Here is a 21,050-nt window from a genome sequence, read left to right as displayed (position 1 = left end):
TCCTAATTCCAATATTTCTGACATGACTTGAAGTCAGGATGAGACAAGGGGAGTCTTTCAATAGATATTAGCCTACGCTAATAAAGAGGTTAAAGAAGCTAAAGAATGCAACACAAGTAACAACCTGTTCTATTCGGTCAGTAACTATAATGTGATCACTGACATTGGAACAGTAATGCCTTACTTTACTCTGTTACAGGGAAAAGTAATGTGATTACAGGAACACATTCCCCAACACTGATCTCATCAAGTGGGAGAACATAGAAGAGCGTCCCATCCAGTTTACTGACGTTGCCTTACAGGATTTCTGGATATTGAAGGCAAATAATTCAAACAGTTACCTTACACTGTCATTTGGGGCAATTACTGTATAGGTCAATTTCACACATTGGCGTTCCCAAATGGCAGCGAGAGCTAACTGTTTACATTTTGAGGACTTCAATACCCAGAAATCCTGTAAGGTGACATCAATAAACTAAATGTCTTCTTCTCAGTGTGTGGTGGAGTAGAGGGGGTGAAGACGTTCAGTTCATCATTGGTGAGTCCAGCTTTCTCTGGATGGACTGCTCACTTACTGCTGTTTAGGAGAAAGTTTCGTATTTTCCTTTGATTTGTCATATACTTTGTGCTAAGAATGTTTCCCGCCAATGATCAAACCGGACAAATAAATGATAACAAATAGGGTGAATATACAGAGTCTCAATATGCTGGGAAAGTTATCATGGTGGCACATCCGTCTTTCCACTTCCGTCCTCCGAGTCGTCCTGCCCAACTTTGTTTCCGCAACAACGCGTCCTCAGACAGACTGTTCGACCTTACGCCGGCACAGCAGACACAGCAGCAGCAACAAGTAGGTAAGTAGACATATCCATCTCAAGCTTCGGTCTTTCTGCGAGTTTTGTGGAAAAAAACAACACAGAACTCCACTGTTTTGTTATTAACTGACCATAAATATGAAGTTGTACCTGCACATTTCTGACATATGGAACTGGGATTGAGCTTAATGCTATGCCTGTCTCACTACGACTGCATGCTAATTCATGTTCCCATTGAAAAGAGGAACTATGAAGCGACTTCTTGCCAAACGTGATGTTTTGACTTTCCCAGCGTATTAGGGGGAATGTTTTTTTTTAACGGAAACATTTTGCCTAGTGCAGCTTTAAATGTTGTCATCTTTTAGGGACCCCACCCCCACATCCCCTCACCCCCCCACCACCCCACCACACACTCACACACACACTGGCCTGGTGACAAACAGTGCAGCCGACGTGACAGACAGGAAGACGGGGTTTGGTCGGAGTGTACAGTAGCTGGCATGTGTGTTGTCACTAAATCCCACGCTTCAAGGCTTATAAATAGTTCCTGCTATCTTTAACACCTACCCCACACAGACACACCCACACACACACACACACACACACACACACGACTCTTGTGTCCTCTCGGGCCATGACTGTCAATACCCTTTAGGGTCTTAAGAATGAGTCTTAACAAGGGATGTAGTGGAGGTAAACCCGCTCATATTCAGTTTACATACCGTTTACCACCTTTTTAGGAAGACATACATCTTTATCAGGTCAATTCATACAATACATAAGTACATGAGGATAAGGGAAAAAAGTATAAGTTAATACTTTTCTGAAAATATGATTGATTTTTGTTCGTAATGATGGCAGTTTGCCTTATGATGATCAAGAACTGCAGGTCATAGTTTGCCCTTTTCATTTCCCACATCACTGGTCATTACACACACACACACACGCCGGGATGGAAACACACGCAGACACACATCCCAGATAACCCTGTCAACATGTTACCATCAGTGCTATCATTTCGGACTCCTTCTAGGCTGGACATGATGTACCGCCAGGCAGGTTGGCCCTCGGCTCCAGCCAGCCAGCCAGCCAGCCAGCCGGCCGGCCTGCTGAGGTTACAGCTCTGCTTCAGGAATGCGAACCAGCTCCCATCTAAACTGGGTGGTGCTGCCTCGATCTCCTGGGCTGACTCTGCTCTGTATCCACAACACAACACTTTGCAACACAGCAACACACACTACAGGCTGATTATTGACAGCCTCCAACATCTCCACCAGACAAGGGCTATGACAGCTAACATGGGACAGAAAAAAAAACTACTACAAAGACTTTTGCTCATTTGCAATATAATATTTTTTTAACCTGCTCTACTGGTGCCAGAAAAGTCAACAGAGAAATACTATATCCATCACACTCAAAGAATGAACAGAATTTTGTAGGGGGCTTTCAGATGACGCAACAGTCCGGGCAACAGTGGCTGGTTGTGTTACTAAAATGTATAACTTGCCCCTCTCAACAGAACAACGGACAATTTCTGTGCTGCTTCCGACTGGAAACTAACAAGCCGACTGTAATGTCAGCTTGGGTTGGGTATCGATGTCTTGCTCAAGGACACTTCAGCAGGACGGATGCTTGCTGACACAACTGGGTCATCCAGGTAAAGGACAGTTTCTCTAACCACTATGTCACCCTGCCGCCCCATAGAAACACAGGTAGAGAAAGGGGAGGGACAGAGGAGACACAACAGAAAGACAGACCAGACATTATGATTAGTGGTTTTGGTTGACCAGAACCACCAGTATCTTCTTTGGGGAATCCAGTTTAGGATTAGCACAGGCTCCAGCTCTCCTCCGGTCCCTCCTCTCCCTGGCCCGCTTTAGTATTCACCGAGGGACTGCGGGGCCCGTTTGGCCATAAAGTCCATGTTGCTGCTTTGCTGGAGAACTGCTGAAAGGATCTGGCAAGGATCGCTCCTCTCCCTTTTGTCTCCTTCTCGCTCTCTCACACTGTCTCTCTCTGTCTGTCTGACATTTTTTCCCTTCCACCCATGTATAACCCAGCAAGCGTTTGACGGACGGCGACGTGAAAACAGTTTTGGGAACTGTTTTGAATTGATATCAGAAAGATATTTACGACTAAGGTTGTTGTCTCAACTTTGGGTTTTCAACATCTACTCAATGCCAAAATGACTGCTGGGAACTTTTGTCTCTATCATTCAAAGTTCTCCAAAGGTAAGGTGGCATAATATATAATATTACCAGTGGCTCCATAGTAGAGGTCAGTGTAACTGATGCAGAGAGGCCTATAAATATGCACCATACTGAACCATCACAAACACACACACACACACACACACACACACACACACACACACATATGGATACACAACTCACAGGCAATATCACATGATTCACAATGCACAAGGCCAAACCTTCTATAGTGTATTTTGGAAGAACATTTGTCTTGTCACATCCACATTCACACACACACAATCATACACATACCTGTACATGTGAACACGTGCACCTGAACATGTGCACATACATACACATATATACACACACACTCACACAAGCTCAAATACCAAGCTGGCACAAGGCATTAACCCACATAATATATACACAAACAGTGGCTAACTACTGAGCATACCACAGGCTAGTGAACCATGTAGTCCTCACATATCTACAGTGGGAACTAGAGGGCCAGTGTGGAAGGCCTGGTGAACATATGAGGCCAGGATCACATGAAATACCTAAGCCCAGAAGTCAGTTAGCACTTTAAACCCACATAGGTAGTATATACCATACTGTTCTGTAATCCAATACAGACATGTCACCAGCGGCAGGTTGCCATCTGCTAGAGTGTCCTATCCACAGCAGAATAAACAACATGGCTCCATGGCCTTCGCTGTTATAGAAGTTAACTGCTGCCTTTCATTACTGCCGCTGTCCATAGACCGTAAAAAAGAAGCTGCTGTCGCATGACTTTATTTTTAGTCGAATGGTACTTGGTCCTCTTTGTGGTGGGACGTTTTTATAAGCCCAGGGCCACGAAAGCCATTCAAAATATATTGTGCCAGTTAAAAAAAAAGGCATGTGTATTTAACAACTGTTTTCTTCTACAAAAGTCGACTCTCTGGAGATGCAGAAAATCTGACAGCTGCATTATATTCAACATTTCTCATCCAATGGGATGGAGAGAGATGTCATAATAAAGGAATACACCAAGTTTTTGTTAGATTGTCCTCTTGGTCAACTTACACTGTTAGGTGATGAGTACATGGACACCACAATCATACATGTGTCCCTGGTAGATCAGTAGCTCCAGTGCTCCATGCTAACACTTTAGCATACACTATGTTGAGACATAGGACACATTATCCACAAAACAACTTTTTATTCCTAAAGTGTCAATCTTCTTACTTAAGATAATGCTTAAGTGTTAGGAGCCTACTATCGCTCAACATAGTGTATGCTAACGTGTTAGAAGCCTATCTATCACTCAACATAGTGTATGCTAAAGTGTTAGCATTTTTCAAGTTTGCAACTATTATTACATTTGTTTACAAGTGAATTCCCACGGTTGTGAATCTTTTCTGTGTTCAAATTTAAAACACAGATTTCCAGATATTTTCTGTGACTACAAATTCCAGAAGTTCAAATCTATTCTATGTGTTGTCATATACAGTATAAGCCCGATTTGAACTGAACTGAGCACCTGTGCAAGTGTGTGCTTATATGCATATGTACATCCATGTAGCCTAGGTGCTATGTGTGCACTGCTGTTTTGTGTTGGGTATTTCAGAGGTTGATTTCATTTGCTTTTTGACCCAGCCAGCTTTTATGTTCTGACCCGCTGCTCCTGCTGCTGGACTGAATAGAGCTGCTGGAGCAAATTACATAAACCCAAATCTAACACTTCCTATCGGCCTGCTGCGGAGCTGGTTGACACCCTGCCATGGTGCTAGAGAGGGGGATTAGCACACACTCTGACTGTGACAGCCACATTGAAATAAATACGCACTGATATCCAAGCACACAGACACATTCACACAGGAAAATGTGTGCACACAGTAAAGAAAAGTTGTTGATAATGTATAAAATCATCAATACTTTGGCTCAGCTGATTGTCGTAGTATCTTTCCTAAAAATTTGAATTATTTAAGACTCCAGACAGAGTTTGGAGGGAAATCACCATTTTGAATCCCCAATATTGTGCCAAAATGTTTATCCCCTCTAAGTGTGTTTCCCCTGGCAGTGTGTCCTTGGTATGTGTTGTTGTTTTGCCACTGCTCAAGGAAATTATTGAGGAGGAAATGCACTTAATAAACAACAAGTAGACTAATGTATAACCTGACAACTTCCTTGTAGAATCAGTGGTTTGAGATAGTAAGATCACAAACCAGCGTGATCTCCGTTCATTATTAGGCAACTAGTTGGCTTCTTTCATTCTTTGTAATCCAGTGAAATGTTTTCAAAAATTGAAATTATGTTATTTTCTTCCCCGGCATGGAATCGAGGCGAAGACACGGCCAGGAGGAAATATATTTTGGCACAAGACTGGACCAGCTGGGACACTGAATAGTAACGCTCTCCCCTCCCTCAACTGTTGTCAGTGTGCCATTGAGCAAGGCACCGAACCTCCAGCTGCTCAGTGGCCAGCAGTAGAAGACTGTGGTTGCACTGGGCAGCTCCCAGTGTAAATATGCGTAACTGTGTGAATGTGAAGCAGCGCGTCGAGCACATCTTCCAGTAGCCAGAGCTTTACTACCAAAGCCCTGAATCACGCCATCAAAGAGAGAGAAAGAGCAGCTCCAACTGTAACAACACATGCATCTTTCTTTAAGCTCCACCTTTCCACACACTCTTCCTGTCTCTTCCTCTCTGCTTTTATGCTCTCTCTCTCTCTCTCCTCCTCCATGTCTTGAAAGGTAGAAAGTCACCTCACTATTGAAAACTTTTTCTCTCATTCGTCATCATTCATCCTTCTGCAAGGTTTCTGCAGGTTTCAGAAAGCCAAATTTAAGACTTTTTAAGACTTAAAGCTACCTGGGATTGACTTTAAGACCGATTTAAAAACCAAAAAAAGAAACATAGAAAAACTACTAACTCTGTTCTCGATTAATCTAAGAGTGAACATGAGTGCAAAGAAACCATTGTATTGTGAAAAGTAAATCCCCCTACTGACTGGATTTTAGACATTTTAATACTTTTTTAACATCAAATTTAGATGATTTAAGACTTTGTGATCCATTCTGTGTTCTTCCTCTCATTGTTTTCTCTCTCTTTCAATGAATTCCCTTTTCTTTCTCTTCTCCTTGGCTTGAAACCCAATTGCTACTCCTCTTTTTCCATTTCCCGCATCCATTTCTCTCCATCCATGTGTCAAGTGTCGGTGATGCAAGACACTCTACTTGCAATCTGTAAGCTAGTCTACATTCACTGATGTAGCCGTAAATGAGGTTTACCCACTTTTTTTTCAGGTTTACCCACTTTTACTTACTATGAATTTATGTCATGATGATTTATGTCAGGCTCCAAAAGCTGAGTAAACTCTATTCTGCAAATCAAAAAGGTGGGTAAACTGTTTTTAGGTGGGTTTACCCTCCACAACACCCCAACCTAGGCCTATATTTAGACTTTAAACAATGCACTATGAATTAAAACCGGCTTAGCTGCTTCGCGACCCTTTCCCATCCTGAGCCCGGACAATAACAGCCCAGCAGGTTATCTTAGAGCGGCTGATTTACGTCCAGTTCTAAGTGCATGATGGTTAGAAACTGGAGAGCCTGGAGAAGTGGACTGGCTTGCTTGGAACAGCTGATCGCTGCCAGCTGTCATTCCCCCATAGGAAACACTCCTGCCGAAACAAAAAAAGCAACAATGGGACTACCAGACACACTCCTAATCCACACACACACACACACACACACACACACGCGTGTGTAACACGTTCACACACACAAGCACAGATGCAAAGCACCGCAAAGGCTGTGTTCACAAAAATTACATAGGAAAAAACATCTTAAGTGCAATTTTTTTCATAACTTTAGTTTAGACTAAAGTTGATTTTCATAAAAATAAAAATCTAAAGTATTTTCTTAACTTTCTTATTATTTTACTTACTAAGAAAAACTCATATTCTCATATTTTTTTTCTTGACTTTAAGATAATGCCCCACTTGTCATAACATTTTGGCAGTGAAGCCTTTGAATTCATTCATTTAAAAACACATTTTTCACTATTAAGAAGGTATTTCAACGTATTAATAGTTTTACTTACTGTATCTTACAATTACAGAGATGTAATTGACATTGCCTGCCCTTCAACATCCAGCTACTAAAATGCACAGGAATTCACTTATCAGTGCATGATGCCGGTTTAATAACCATTACAGGTGAAATCCCTTAAATTGTTTGTAGTGCTGGGGACAAAATAAACCAAATATCAATAAAATCACCCATTTTTTCTATTTTTCAGATATGAAGGAAAAGGTCTAAAAGTGGTGTGGAAACTGGACTCAAGACCAAGACCAGACTCATGTGCTACAGCCCTGGTGAAATCCAATACGATTAACAGGCTGGAGTCTGTGTATGTGTGTTTTCCGTGTTAGGTCTAAACCAGAGATTAGCATTAAACTGTCATTCTGTCAGCTGCCAGTTTACAGAACACATTAGCTGTCAGGAACTGGATTCCCTGCTTGATTAATGACACAATATTTATATCAGGGAACACTCAGGACTGGGGGCCACTTAAAATACCCAGCAGAGATTGATAGATAGTCTCGATTTCATCACTTGATTGGGCCTTACAGGTGTCAATCATCTTGTAGGGGCAATGTGAGTAGTAAAATAAAACCCTCCCTCAGCGTCCTTCTTCACAACACGTCTGTCTGGCCAATGGGCTTTCATCCCTGATCCCCTCATAATCTAAAAATAATGCAACAATGACAGCCATAAGAAATCTTGACCCGGGGCATGACGTTTTCTCTTCTACAGAAAATGGTCACGCCAAACTCCATTCGAAGATCTGTAATTTTAATGCTAGCTCGAGTACTGGCAAAAATAAACATAGAACATAAATTAAGACGTTTTGTAGGTCGTTAGGGTCTCCTGGTGAATTCGGCATACACTAGATCAACCAGTCAGCACTTATTTCTACTTACATTTTTAACTTTTACTGATAGTTCATGCTGCTCGCTACCGTCCACCACGGTGTATTTTGGTGAAAGAAGCGTGTGGGAATAAGGCGAACCAGTTCTAAAAGTTTATATTTTATGGAAATAAGAGCTGCTTGTATGATTATATTGAGCCGAATTCACCAGTGGAACCTAAAGATTAAGAAAATCTATCTCTTAATTCTTATTATTACTTATGCGAGTTTGCCGATAAACCCGGTAAATGTAAAATGCCACAGTTTTAAATGGAGTTTGGCGTAGCTCTTCTTTCCATACAAGAACGTATTGTGGCTATTAGAAACCTTAAGATTGTTTAACAGATATCTTTAGTTGTCTTCAAACTAAAACGGAATTAGTGTTGGGGGCCATATCATTTCAGACTTTTATTGTGAAGATTCATGTTGTTTTTCTTGTGAAACTTAATGACGTGTGAGTGAACTATGGGGTTAAAGGCAAGACCGCAAGAGACTATATCCACATGAATGTGATTATGAGGCGGAGAATAATCATTAGTATAGCTCAGATCAGATTGTTCGGGTCACTGCAGGTCACAGGAGCATCCTCAAAGGAAAAAGACATTGTTAAAGCTCCAGTAGGTAAATGTGACTGAAGGGGAAAGGTGAGAGTCGCACTTACATCTCTTTCTCTCTGCAAACTTTCCAGCGTAGAAATAAAACGTCCGTTATCCGCCAGCAGAAGTTCATCAAAGGGCTTCTTGTTGCGCACATCGGCGGCGGCAGGCTGGCCGGACCTGAACCGATTCCGGGCCACCATCAGGGTTTGGTAGAAGAGACACACCGCCACCCCCAAAAGCACCAAGGGACCGGAGCAGTACCTGCGGCGCAGCATCCCCGCGTCCCTCGCAAGTCTGTCGGCCGAAGGCAAGAGGCATACCATGAGAGAAAGCGCTCGACTTCACGCGTAACATTCGCTTCTTCGCATCTCCTCTCCTCCGCCGCCGAGCCGCTCATTCCTCTCTCGGGTCGCTCTCATGCGCAGCGGCTCCTCTGGATGGAACCGAAACGTGCCAGAACGCGCGCGGCGGGGAAGCACTTCGGTTTAAAGCGACTGAAGTGCATCTTCCCTCCTCGCTGAGATCACGCGGACCGACATGAAAGGCAAAGAAAATCTCTCCGTAGTTCCCTTGGTTTGTCTTTTAATTCAAAGTGCGCCACACATCTCGTCGTGCGTCCCGCTAGTGTTTTCCTCGCCTGTCAGCTGATGAAAACGCACTCAAAACCAAACCTGGGAATAACGGGACCTCGGGCTACGGCGTTGCCCTTCCCGTTAAAAGCAAAACAAGACACAGAAAAGCTCCGTTAAACCGGCGCACAGCTTGGAATGGAAAGACGCACGGATGGCACTTTCCCGTTAAAGTTGGAAACTTTTAGAAAAGCGCGTTAAGTCTCGGGGTTTAGGAGTAAAAACAAAAAAAAACTACCAACTCGGCGGTGGAGCCTGGCAGTCAGTCAGTGGGCTGGAGCTCGGTCCATCTGGTTTCCGTTAAAAATCCAAGAGAAAGAGAAAAAGCTGCAGTAGACATGCGCTTACACACATACACGCGCACACACACACACACACCAGCTACTGATTATCCGCTGGTTTTCTCTACAGAGAGAGAGAGAGAGAGAGAGAGAGAGAGAGACTGAATGGACTTCAGTTCGGTGTGTTTAAAGGTTTGCGGAATGCCGCTGGTTTTGCGCATGAATCCCCCCCTCTGCTGTAGCCTAAACTCAGACCCATGCCTTCTCTGTAGGAGGTCGACACATGCCCCCCCTCCCCTCCGCCCATTCCTGGACCCGGTGAAACAGAGGACCCTGCAAGGCTGAAGTTATTTGTGGAGCATACACACACACACTCCCACACACACACACACACACACACACACACACACACACACACACATGCAGGGATGTGGTAGAGGGTAAACCACATTTTTAGACCTGACAGATATCTGTAGGACCTAAATTCATAGCATGCATTATAAGTAAGTAGACTCAAACTGATGTCATTTATATGAGGATAGGGCCTTTTAAAAATGCAGAAGTACCACCTTTGGAGGCTGATATAAATCTTTCAAATAGCCTAAGTAATTACAAACTGATTAAAGTTATACGAGTGTAGGATTTTAAGGGGAAAATATGCATAAATTAATGTTTCTTTGAACATATAAGATATTTGTTTCTGGTGGTGATTGTTTGTCTTACAGTCACCATATGGTGGTCATAAATCGTTACCCTATACTTTTTATTTACCACTGCATCACTGATTGTGTTGGCAAAGTTCAAGACCCACCCATCAGAGAATAGAGTTGTGAGAAAAAGTTTGTGAACACTTCGGAATTATCTGGATTTCTGCATGAATTGCTCCTATAACACTGTTGTGAAGAGCAGACTCTGCTGGTAAGCAAACTCTGGGGTTTTAATAGGGCTGGGCATCTCTAATCCACACCTGAATGTCATCACATTGGTCGGAATACCCGACTCCAGTTACATTAAGTCATTTTCCTGCAGGTTCCCATTATTTTTCCAGCCTAGATGTGAGGCTCCTGATCAAGAATTCCGATGCACTTTTATGTAAATGGAAAATAAACTTGAAACTAGACTGCTGATGTTTAAACAATGTCTTCAATAAAGACATGAAAAAGTACAACTGCTTGTGTGTCATTTGTTTATTAAGACTGTTTATGTATTATGACTTGGATGATTAGACTACATTTTAGGAGAAATTAATGCACCAGTCCAGGTAACTCTCTAGGACTTTTTGTCACAGCTGTACATGGAAGACATGACAGCAACTGCACCCTGTAAAAAAAAAAAAGGCTTTTTGCCAAGATGAATAATAGCCAAAAATGTGCCATGATTGAAGTGTAACCACGCAAATCAGTTCAGCTTCTGAACTGCTGAGCCTGCCGTTTCAGGGTCAACCCTCCCATAAACCTGCTGTTGTTGAGCCAAGTAGCGAGGTTAGAAATGATTGGGTGTAATGTTGTGTGAACTGGCCTGGATTTAATAAAACCATTACAAAATGATCATCACAATGTAGAAGAGTAATTACACAGCAGATGAAAATTGTCAGTCAGTTTGATGAAGGGTAAAATGTTAAAAAGATGAGATCAGATACAAGAGGTACCAAAAGAACTTGATCATTTTATTGGACTTTTTTTTTCAACATCCCTGGAAACGTACACACCATCAGTGCAGAATGACTAGTGACACACACACATACATACACACACAGCACTTATACCCACTCACGCCTACACACACATGCACACGCACAGGCTTCAACAATGACTTTGTTCTTATACTGTACATTCTGAAAACCTTTTTTTCAGGAGTCGGGGGGGGGGGGGGGGGGAGCCTCGGCCGTATTATGCAACAACAGTAACTAACATCGGATACCGGCCTGTTCGTACATCGCAATCACAACCACTAACATTAACACCTCTTTAAAGTCAGAGTCGCATTTCATCGTATTCGAGTTCCAATCGAGACGCGGGACAGGGGGTTGGCTTGGGCCGCAGTAGTCCGATTAACACCTCGGGGTTACGCTTCCCGGTTTGTGTTTTCATTTCCCCCGGTGGGTGCTTCTTGTAACCAGCACTTATTTCGTGGGGTTGGGACCGGGGGTAACAAGGGGAAGGGGTGAGGAATGTCTGGATGTCAGGGGAGAGGGAGGGAGGGATGGATGGAGGGAGTGAAGGATGAGCATTCACCAAAACGGGTGTCTTTAACTGCTGCCTCCTCCAAGCAGCTGCTATATAAATACACAAGTGACTCCAACATGTTGACCTCTGACCTGGGCCATCTGAGACAGCCAGACAGGCAGGTGAACTGTGTGTGTGGCCCTAACAGGTACACTTGGTTTGCAGAGTATGGGCAAAATACTGGCCTTTTATGAAAAAACAGATATTGGCTATCAATGGACAGCCAATATCATATGATGGATATGATGCAGTTTACATTTTTCATTTATTTTTTTAGAATTTATCAGTACACTGGTTATCTATGGGAAGACCTTAATCTGGATTGATTATAATGTGACATTTTCATCAGATTCCATGCAAGTATGCATGAGTATGTTATTATAATCCTGGGTTTCGGTGGAGAGTTTTAGTGTCCCATGGTCTAAATGTTGTTTCAAAGACTTTTCTGCCCTGACAAGAAGAAAATTCTGGGGGAAAACACTGAATCCTTATGATTTTTTGGGGCATGAAAATGATCAAGTGTAAATATGTTGACTATCAGCGCAAAGTATTAGCTACTATCAGCTTCAAAAATATCTTTATCGGCCTTCAAAAACACATTTTAGTATAACCCTTTTCTAAACAACTGCCTCTTCCAAGCAGCTACTAAGTGTGACCCTACATGCCAACCTCTGACCTATACCATCAGAGAGAGTGGGCAGACAGACAGGTGAATTGTGTGTTTATATGGCTGTTGTTGGAGAGGAACCACAGGTTGAGTGTTTGGGGTGGGATGGGGTGCGGGGGATGGGGGAGGAGGACTAGTGTCAGGGTTAAAGGAGAGTTAGGAGCTCTATTTGTGCCTGCTGCCTCTCCTCTTCATGGCGGCTGTGCACTGGGGGCAGTACCACTTCCCCTTGGGGGCTTCTGTCAGGCCGACGCAGCCATAGTGAAACCACTCGATTGGACACTGGAGAGAAAAACACAGCAATCAAGTTTAACACTCAGGTCCGAAGAAATAAACAGAATTCAGTCTTAACATGAGGGTGCTCTCCATGAGACAAAACCAAGCAAATGTGATACTTACATCTGTATTATCACAGCCAACCATTTCTCCATAAGAGACCTAGGAAAAGACAGGATATATTTTTGAGTTCTTGACAAAAATGGTTGTTAGTAGGCTTGGGCCGGTGTGAGAATGTCAAAACGGGTCCGGTATCCATCAAAATATCTGCCAAAACAGGTAATATCGATTTTAACCACAAGAGGGTGCACTACAATCTCATGCCAATGCAATATGTGCATGCAGGTTAAACGCCTGTAACAGTCATCATGGCGCTGGGGCATATTGTCTCAGACTGCGAGAGAAAAGCCCCTTCCACACAGATGAAAAAGCCATGAAGCGGCTGTGACTTGTGTGTGAAAGGGTCTTTCACTTCGACTTTAGGTCCGTGTGCACTGGAAGAACAGCGTCCTCTTCCCGTTTTGTGCCATAAAGCAATACAGCAATGCAATACAATGTAAAATGAAGTGTAGCGGCCGGTAGAAGCTTCCAATCTCATCAGCGATGATCTTGTTTGTTTACAGTACATCATACTGATGTCTCAAAATTTATCATTATCATCAGTTATGCAACACGCAGCAACTTTGACAGCCACAACTTCGTAGCCTACCTCCTTTTTCATCTTTTCTAGTTGAAATAGTGTTTTGCATTTTGTGTTTACTCTCCAGCAAAGTCATTCATTTTTCCTCCCAACACTGAAAGCAGGCTCTATTATTCTACAGCATTTCATTACAATGCACTCACAACAAATGACAACAGCAAAATCCTTGGACCTAACCAAAAAGGGGAGAAATGGTTTAAAAAATGATTGAAAATGTCTTGTGTGTTGGCAGCTAAATTGATGCCTTTGATTTAATAGCAGACCTCCCTACGCCAAGTTGTGTAAACATGCAATTATTCCCATCTGTAGCTGTAGTTTACATTCATGCTTACAGATTTTATGTGAGTGTTTACAGTATGTGCATCCCTCTCTACGCATTAGCAGTTTTATTCTGGTGCGTGTGTATACCTGGTTACAGATGCAGTAGCGGGGCTCATTGGGGTCGTAGGTCCAGTCCACCTGGCTGTTGGCCTCGGCCTCAGGCAGCGCTGAGGCCTGCTGGGATAGCTCCTGGGCGAGGGCCGATGATGAGGAGCATGACGACAGTGATGAAGAGGAGGATGATGAGGATGACTGGTGATTGGAAGACTTGATACTGCTTCTGGAAAAGAGAAAGCAGAGGAAGACAGAAGATAAGAGACTTGTTTCCCTCTTTTAAATAGGAGTGGACAAGCCCACACTCATGCATTTTGTGCGTATTTTAGGATGGAATGGCAGAGTTGACAAGCTAAGCTGACATCAGCTGATATGATACAGGATTAAAAAGGCACAATCTACAGTAGCAGGCAATAACAGACTACCTGCAGGTTTCAGAAAGCCAAATTTAAGACTTTATCAGACCTTTTTAAGTGCTACCTTAAACTGAATTTAAGACCAATTTAAAAACCCAAAAAACAAACTAAGCTGGCAAAAGCAGCCTATTTCTGATTGAACATAGCTAATGAAAGTTCTGAAACTATAAATGTGCAGAATAAAAATCACACCAGGAAATAATTTTTTCAGGAACATGAAATCCAACTGTGTTTAGTACAGAAGATAGGATGCATACTGTACTACTATACTGTACTAACCCTGTTCTGGATTAATCGTAAGAGTGGACATGTAAAAAAACGAGGACCAGCGGACACCCTGATCCTATGATGTCCAACACTTATTATGTGTTGAAGAGTGTATGGGTGCACCGCTCTCTTACTTGGACTTGCGCCCCCTGGAGTCGGAGGCAGCGGTGGGGGTGAGGGTCTGGGTGAGGGTGGAGGCCAGGGCAGAGGAGGAGTAGCCTGTTGAGTCCCGGGACAGAGAGAACTCCCTCCCCAGCTGAAAGTCGTTGTTCTTGATGGCCTCGTAACTGGCCTTCAGACTGGATGTCCTTCTACCCTCCTTCATCTGTACAAATGTACACACACACATAGCACATCTTCATGGAGGAATGCATACCAAAGTTTTCAGCGTTATTGGTTGCCATTTCTCCTCCTATGTTAATTAACGAAAACATGGCTGTCTGAGGCAGCTGGCCACATACTTGGCACAGGCAGATGACGACAAATCCTGCAAAGACTATTCAAACAACAGGTCAAGTGGAATGACAAGGCTCTATCAGTAGACGCAGTACAGTAAAAACCCATACTGTACAGTAAATTTGCACTGGTGTACCATCCATACCGCCCACCCCTACTTAACTTAATGAATGAACTTAATGAACTTATAAATCAAGGCAAAGAAGTCTGTGACAGACTGTATGTGTGCCTGACCTGTGCAGTGGCCTGTACAGCTTGTGCAGCAGCCATAGTGATGGCCCCGGCCCCGGCTCCAGGCCCAGCAGGCAGTGAGCTGAGGTTGTAGGAGGCCAGCGGCTGGGAGGAGTTCACGCTGTAGACATTGTTGGTGGATGATGACGTACTGTTGGTCCGGCAGCCTGGAGAAGACAATGGTAAGAGAGTAGCAGTGAGACTGAGGAGTCTGCACACTGATACAACTGTAGGTGAAAGTCGTAGTCAGGCGTGTATGCTGTGTGCGAGACTCCTTCTTTACCTGGCGTGTTCTCCTTGGAGGCGTCTGAGGTGAGGGTGGACAGCAGGGCTTCTGACTTGAACTTCTTCTCTGGGACATGCTCTGTAGTGTGGTGTGTTGGCGCGCTGTATTTCCTCTCTGTCACAAACACACACAGGATACTGCCTGTCAAAGCCTGACAATCTACCACTTATAGCTATGTCTCCATCGAACCCTCAATCGAATTTCACGCCAACTTTTGAACTATTGAAATGCTGCAAAAAATAAAATGCAGAATAGGTGGGTTTACATTGGCTGGGTTAAAGTGATCGGCTTCCTGAATATGAATATCAGAAAAAAACATCTGCCAGAGAAAAGGAACTCGTTTTTCAAGAATTGATTAGAAGTTGTTACTGGTCTTCAGTTAATGTTACGCTATATTTCCTGCTTTCATCCAAAGAACAGAGAAATGGACGTGGTAACATTCTAATTCAGTTGCCATTGCAATTCAGCTTTGCTAATTAGATACTTCATAATTTGCATAAAATAGTTTGATGGAGACGCAGCTACAGATGTCTCTAGGAAAACTGAAAAGCAAGAGGACAGAGAGAGACACCCAGAGAGACTCACTAACAAAAAGACACACAAACACAGATACTTACTCTCGGCTGTGGTGTGCGAGTGGACGTGGTGGTTGTTGACTGGCTGAGAGGGACTGTCCATCTCTAGAGATCCTGAGAAGAAGACAGTGAGGCGAGGTCAGATATGTTTCCTTAAATTTGTCAAAATCTAGTTACTCTTCCACATCACCTCTTATTCAAACCAGGAGAAAACTGTTAACAGTGAAAACCAGTGGGCTATTTTCAGAACAACAACAGCCCGCTATCTAGCAGGACTCAAACATCTCCATGTCAGAACTTACACAGCACCATCCCACTGTCATTAAGCAGGTAAGAACAGTTACTAAACAATGCAGACAAGTTGATAGTTGTGATGGTGGGTGGGGGTGTCCTACTATTTGCTTTGCTGTCAGTGTGTGTGACTGACACAAGTCACTTACGTCTTTCCAAGATCTCAGTGATGCCGGCGTTGTCTGCCTCCAGCTCCATCTTAAACTTGGCCAGCTCCTGATCCAGCTTCCGCAGGTGGCGGTCCACCTGGAACACAGCAAACCATCACAACACAACTCAGCTCAGGACAGTACTAGGGATGCACCCACCAGTTTTTTGGATGCTGATTCTAATAATCAATATTGTAACAACCCGAACGCCAGACTGTCTACAAACAACAGGACATCATATAAAAATGCACAGCAAGCAGAAACAGCTAAATTTCAATTTAGCACTGTTTAACAAATTGTTCTTATGGCTGCATGACACTGCTGCCTAGCCATGTGGAAATAAATCATAGTTTTTATCCAAATATAGTTACACTTATGTGCTTGATGATAAAGGTTTTCATTGAGGCAGCATAGGCTATGCCTTCTGTCCAATACATTCAAATGTTTATAATCGTATACGATATGAAATTCATTACACGTCACAAATGAATAGCCTACATGTGGGCAGTCATTAACAACTGAAAACAGCAAATGAATTCAACACTCAAACCCTCTCAAAACGCTCTGTTCAGAAAGGAGTCAAATTAAATGACCAATTCTCTCTTTGAAATTAAAAACAGCAGTGCCACTTAAAGAATGGAGGGGCCCATTCATTATAAAAAAAAACAGCCTGTACTCATTTACTGTGAACTGGCGCATGAGTAATAATTAATGTAGGCCTATAATGTGATCAAGTAGTTGAAACGGTGCTTGGTCAATCACTGGTGACCTATTTATTTGATTATGATCTGTGTATCCCTACACAGTATTGTTCTGTATTAGAAACATCATTAGTATAATGTTATTATCATAACATCACAAGAACATAGTCAACATCATTAATGAATATAGTATTTAGTTACGAGGGCATTACGTGTTTCAACTGTCTATTGTATTATTGTCTTATGGTGTTATGGAGTATTTGACTGCCATCTAGTGGTGGTTGGACAACATAACACTGCAATCCAAACTACACCCTCTTGCATACTCAACCTACATGCACATATCCTTACTGTGCGCGCATACAACACCAACATCAACATAAGCAACTAGTCACCAGAAGCCCATATTGAACCAAGTAAGCAAAAGCAACACAGCTGATGTGATGCTATCAACCAGTGGAAAAGTTGACCACAGCTGAACTGAACTGTAGAGACACTGGCCACCAACAGCCGTCAGATTTTTGTGTTTCTTGTTTCCCTACTTAAGTTTTCACATGTCCATGAAAAACCATTCATTCCACTGTGACTAAAACAGACGATAAGTTGGTAACAGCTATCCACGGCTTCCCAATGCTTTACAAATTCTCTGAAAGACTACAGAAATAAACAGAAAAGACGATGCTTGGAGAATAATGGCAGCCACTTTTACTCACCAGATCATAAATCTGATTGGCCAGCTGTACTTTCTCATCTGCATCTTCCAAAGCCTTGTAATAGTCCTGAAACAGAAGGCAACCAAAGTCATTAAAAACAGCACACTCCTTGTCATCCAAAATCACAAGCACGTTGAAAACATTATCCCTAACTGCCACTACTGTACTTTGTTTGATGCCATTCCAGCAGATCATGAGGGGGGGTAAGAACATTAATTAATGAGAATGATCAGCAGACTGCATTTGCCAACACAGAGAACTATGTTACATCTATTGTGCTGCTTTGAGTGAGCATGTGTGTAGAAAGTGAGCTTGGAAGTTTGAGGAAAAAGGTGTGTGAGAGTCAGTTGGGTTATCTAGTGGGCACCTCCCACTGCCTTTGTTTGGTTACATTAGGCCAAAAACACTTCCAACAGCCTCAACAGTAAGTTCTGGTGTCACGCAGGTTTGCTGGACTACCTTTTTGATAACCTCCATCTGTTCTTCCCTCCACTCTGGTTTGTTCTTCTTAGCGTTGACAAAGAACTCAATCACCTTCTGCTCCAGCTGGTCTGTGGCATCTGGTGGGGAGAAGACCACACAACTCAGGGTTTCTCGTTTACATTCAGTATTCTTGACTTATCTTGAGTGATTCCAGAAAAAAACATACACCACCACATAGCAACATACTCAGTTCATGCATTGAACATAACTATGCTGAGTTACACAGAACAAGGGGTACAGAGCTGTTCAACCTAGAGTCAGCAACCAACACCTATTTCTAGGTCTGAAACAATACTTTGACATTATATGACAGTAATTTGCACTTTCTGTTGTTGTTGGCAAAGATGCTCAATCCTACTTCATTTTTCATTTTGTGTGTTGAAAATGGCTGATGAGCACAGCAGTTTTGAGGATGATGAGCCTTCGAGAAAGCTTTTTAAACAGTACATTAAAGTACAACAAAGTGTGGGAATGTAACAGTAATGTAGTAACACGATGACCAATGTGGATTACTACGGCAGTACCGGTCTGCTCGAGCACCGGACAAGAAATCATCCCAGTGTGGAAGATGGCAGAGCATCACAGTAAATGTAAATCTGTTGCATTAGCTCAGCATTAGCATTGATGCTTGTAGCGTGAAATAACGGTGATATTTTTCTTATGACATGTTGAGAAAATGTCCTTAATGTTTAATCAAAAGACTATTGTTGTGCACTGCAGAGCTCTCAACAAGTACTACCACGGTGCCATCATATAACGAATGTTGTCTCAAGTGTAGCAGTAGTAACAATAACATAAGTTAGTTACTTTTTTGTGTCAAGTTCACCTTCCTCCCCTTCCATTAAAACATGCAACTAGGGATTCACGCTATCTACATGGGTACATCCAACAGTGATTTTCAAACCATGGTGGGTGGGGAGGCTTTCACCTCACCTCAGAGGGGCTACTGAGTAGGCAGATTTGCATTGTGTTAAACACACCTCCAATGTATAAACCACTGTATTAAGACAAATATAAAAATGTCAAACTTGACAATAAATTATCCAGGACTGCTCTGGCAAAGAGGATCATTGATCTTAATTAGAATATAGAATTTCAATATATAATTGAAAATTCTATCAAAAAAGCAATTTCAAAATTTCAGCAAATTTAAAAAGAGGGAGTGTTACTGGTCTTAACAGAAATTGGTTCGAATTCTTTTGGTTAAGAAATACAAAAAAAAAAGCTTAATATTGCAATAAAGGCAGTTACCCACGGTCCAAAGAAGGTTGGACGATCATTCTATTAACCTGCAATCTAACTATCCAATTGCATAGTAGTCATTGATGGTGTTGAGTTAACTAAGACTGTAAAACATGAGCTCCATGACCCCCTCCAAAATAAAACTAACCCATGAGGAATCAGTGCTATTGTCACGAAAATACTGAGAGGAAATAACCAAAATGTCTGGCTAATACGGAACTTTAAACTAATTTCACTGCGCGAGCAAACGTTGCAGTTCAGACCGCTCTTAAGTTTATAGCAGCCTTTCCACTTGCCACGAACAAAAGGAAACTTATAAGCAATAGTAACTAGGTAAAAGAGTAACCACCTGCTAAAGTGTTGTCGGATGAAGTTGGCGGTAGCTAATAAGCAACAATTATTGTCTTAATAAGTCTGTTGTTACTGACATGCTTACAAGTTGTTTGCTAGCTTGTATGCTAATTACAGAGCGAGCTTGGTGGCCAAAATAACACTGACATGCTCCATTTGTTCAGTGAAACGTGATAGAGTGGTATTAAAATTAATGTGTGAAAGTGCATAGCAAACCATAAGGCAGTGTTTTGCCACAGTATGTTAAATGCAAGCTGGTGTGAGCTTGCTGGTCGCGCCGTGCAGTGCATACTTTGAACTTGCAGGTCCATCTCCCTCATTTCCGTAAACCTGTCGCGGAGATCCATGGGTAGCTGCTCGATCACTGCCAGGAGAAGAAAAAGCGATTAACCAGCTAGCATGGCTAGGCTAACAGCCCGAGCGCAAGAGGCCACAAATAATCCACATTCCATGCACTAAATACGCCACTAAAGCCAGAAATGTATTGTGACAATTTACTACTCACTTTCGAGATAGTCCTCCAAGTACAGCATCTTGATAAATTTGGTGTTTTAAGCGTTTAATAAAACAATTTGCGTCTTTCAATATGGCGCCGCCAGCCGCTGTCTCGCTAAGAAAAAAATACCCCGAAAATTGAGGTCAGCGAACGTGACGCAACCAGCTGTCTGTGATCTGATTGGTTAAGCATAGACTTGCGTTGATTCGTATGCTACTTCCATATGCCTCTTGGTATTTGTAGTTCAAAATAACCCCAAATAAACCCTATAATACTGCTATGTACGAAACTTGTTGCTTTTCAGGGTCCCCGAATTACTGAGGAGTTAGACTACTGTACAGAAATGAAGAGGACAATTCATGCGGGGAACATGTAGCCATGAACGAAGAACATAAAAGATTTAAGAGTTTAGTAGCCTACATAGCCTATAATTAATATGGTTCCCCAAAGTATAGCGAAAAGCTCTCTATGCTATCTGATATTATCAAGATGGATGCCTGGTGGCTGCTCTACTAATACTTAAATAATTTGAATAACAGTGTGTGTGTGTGTGTGTGTGTGTGTGTGTGTGTGTGTGTGTGTGTGTGTGTGTGTGTTTTAATGGTGTTAATGAACGGTCTGATCCGAGTTCTCTCTCTCGCTCTCCTCGCTCTCTCTCAGTTTTTCAATCCAGTG

General features: G+C 42.6%; 2 protein-coding genes across 2 annotated transcripts in view; both read right to left on the bottom strand.

Annotated features, from left to right (window-relative positions):
• The window catches only part of cped1 (cadherin-like and PC-esterase domain containing 1), a 69,613-nt gene extending 60,558 nt beyond the window's left edge, over positions 1-9,055 (bottom strand). The window contains exon 1 of the mRNA XM_078282066.1: positions 8,628-9,055. Coding sequence (XP_078138192.1) covers positions 8,628-8,888 — 261 coding nt within the window. The 5' untranslated portion in view covers positions 8,889-9,055. The remainder of the gene's footprint in view (positions 1-8,627) is intronic.
• Positions 9,056-11,120: 2,065 nt separating this feature from the next.
• Positions 11,121-20,489, bottom strand: ing3 (inhibitor of growth family, member 3). Its single transcript, XM_071911506.2, has 12 exons — positions 20,385-20,489; positions 20,172-20,243; positions 18,263-18,363; positions 17,804-17,869; positions 16,390-16,486; positions 15,992-16,063; positions 15,372-15,488; positions 15,092-15,255; positions 14,536-14,726; positions 13,752-13,944; positions 12,767-12,805; positions 11,121-12,649 (listed from the first exon to the last, which is right to left on the bottom strand). The coding sequence occupies exons 1-12, from the start codon at positions 20,410-20,412 to the stop codon at positions 12,533-12,535; spliced, it is 1,257 nt and encodes a 418-aa protein (XP_071767607.1). The 5' UTR covers positions 20,413-20,489; the 3' UTR covers positions 11,121-12,532.
• Positions 20,490-21,050: the final 561 nt, after the last annotated feature.

The sequence above is a fragment of the Centroberyx gerrardi genome, chromosome 24 (genome assembly GCF_048128805.1).
Source record: "Centroberyx gerrardi isolate f3 chromosome 24, fCenGer3.hap1.cur.20231027, whole genome shotgun sequence".
NCBI classification, from domain to species: domain Eukaryota; kingdom Metazoa; phylum Chordata; class Actinopteri; order Beryciformes; family Berycidae; genus Centroberyx; species Centroberyx gerrardi.
Note: the sequence above shows the minus strand (reverse complement) of the source record. Positions and strands in the feature narration are given on the sequence as shown.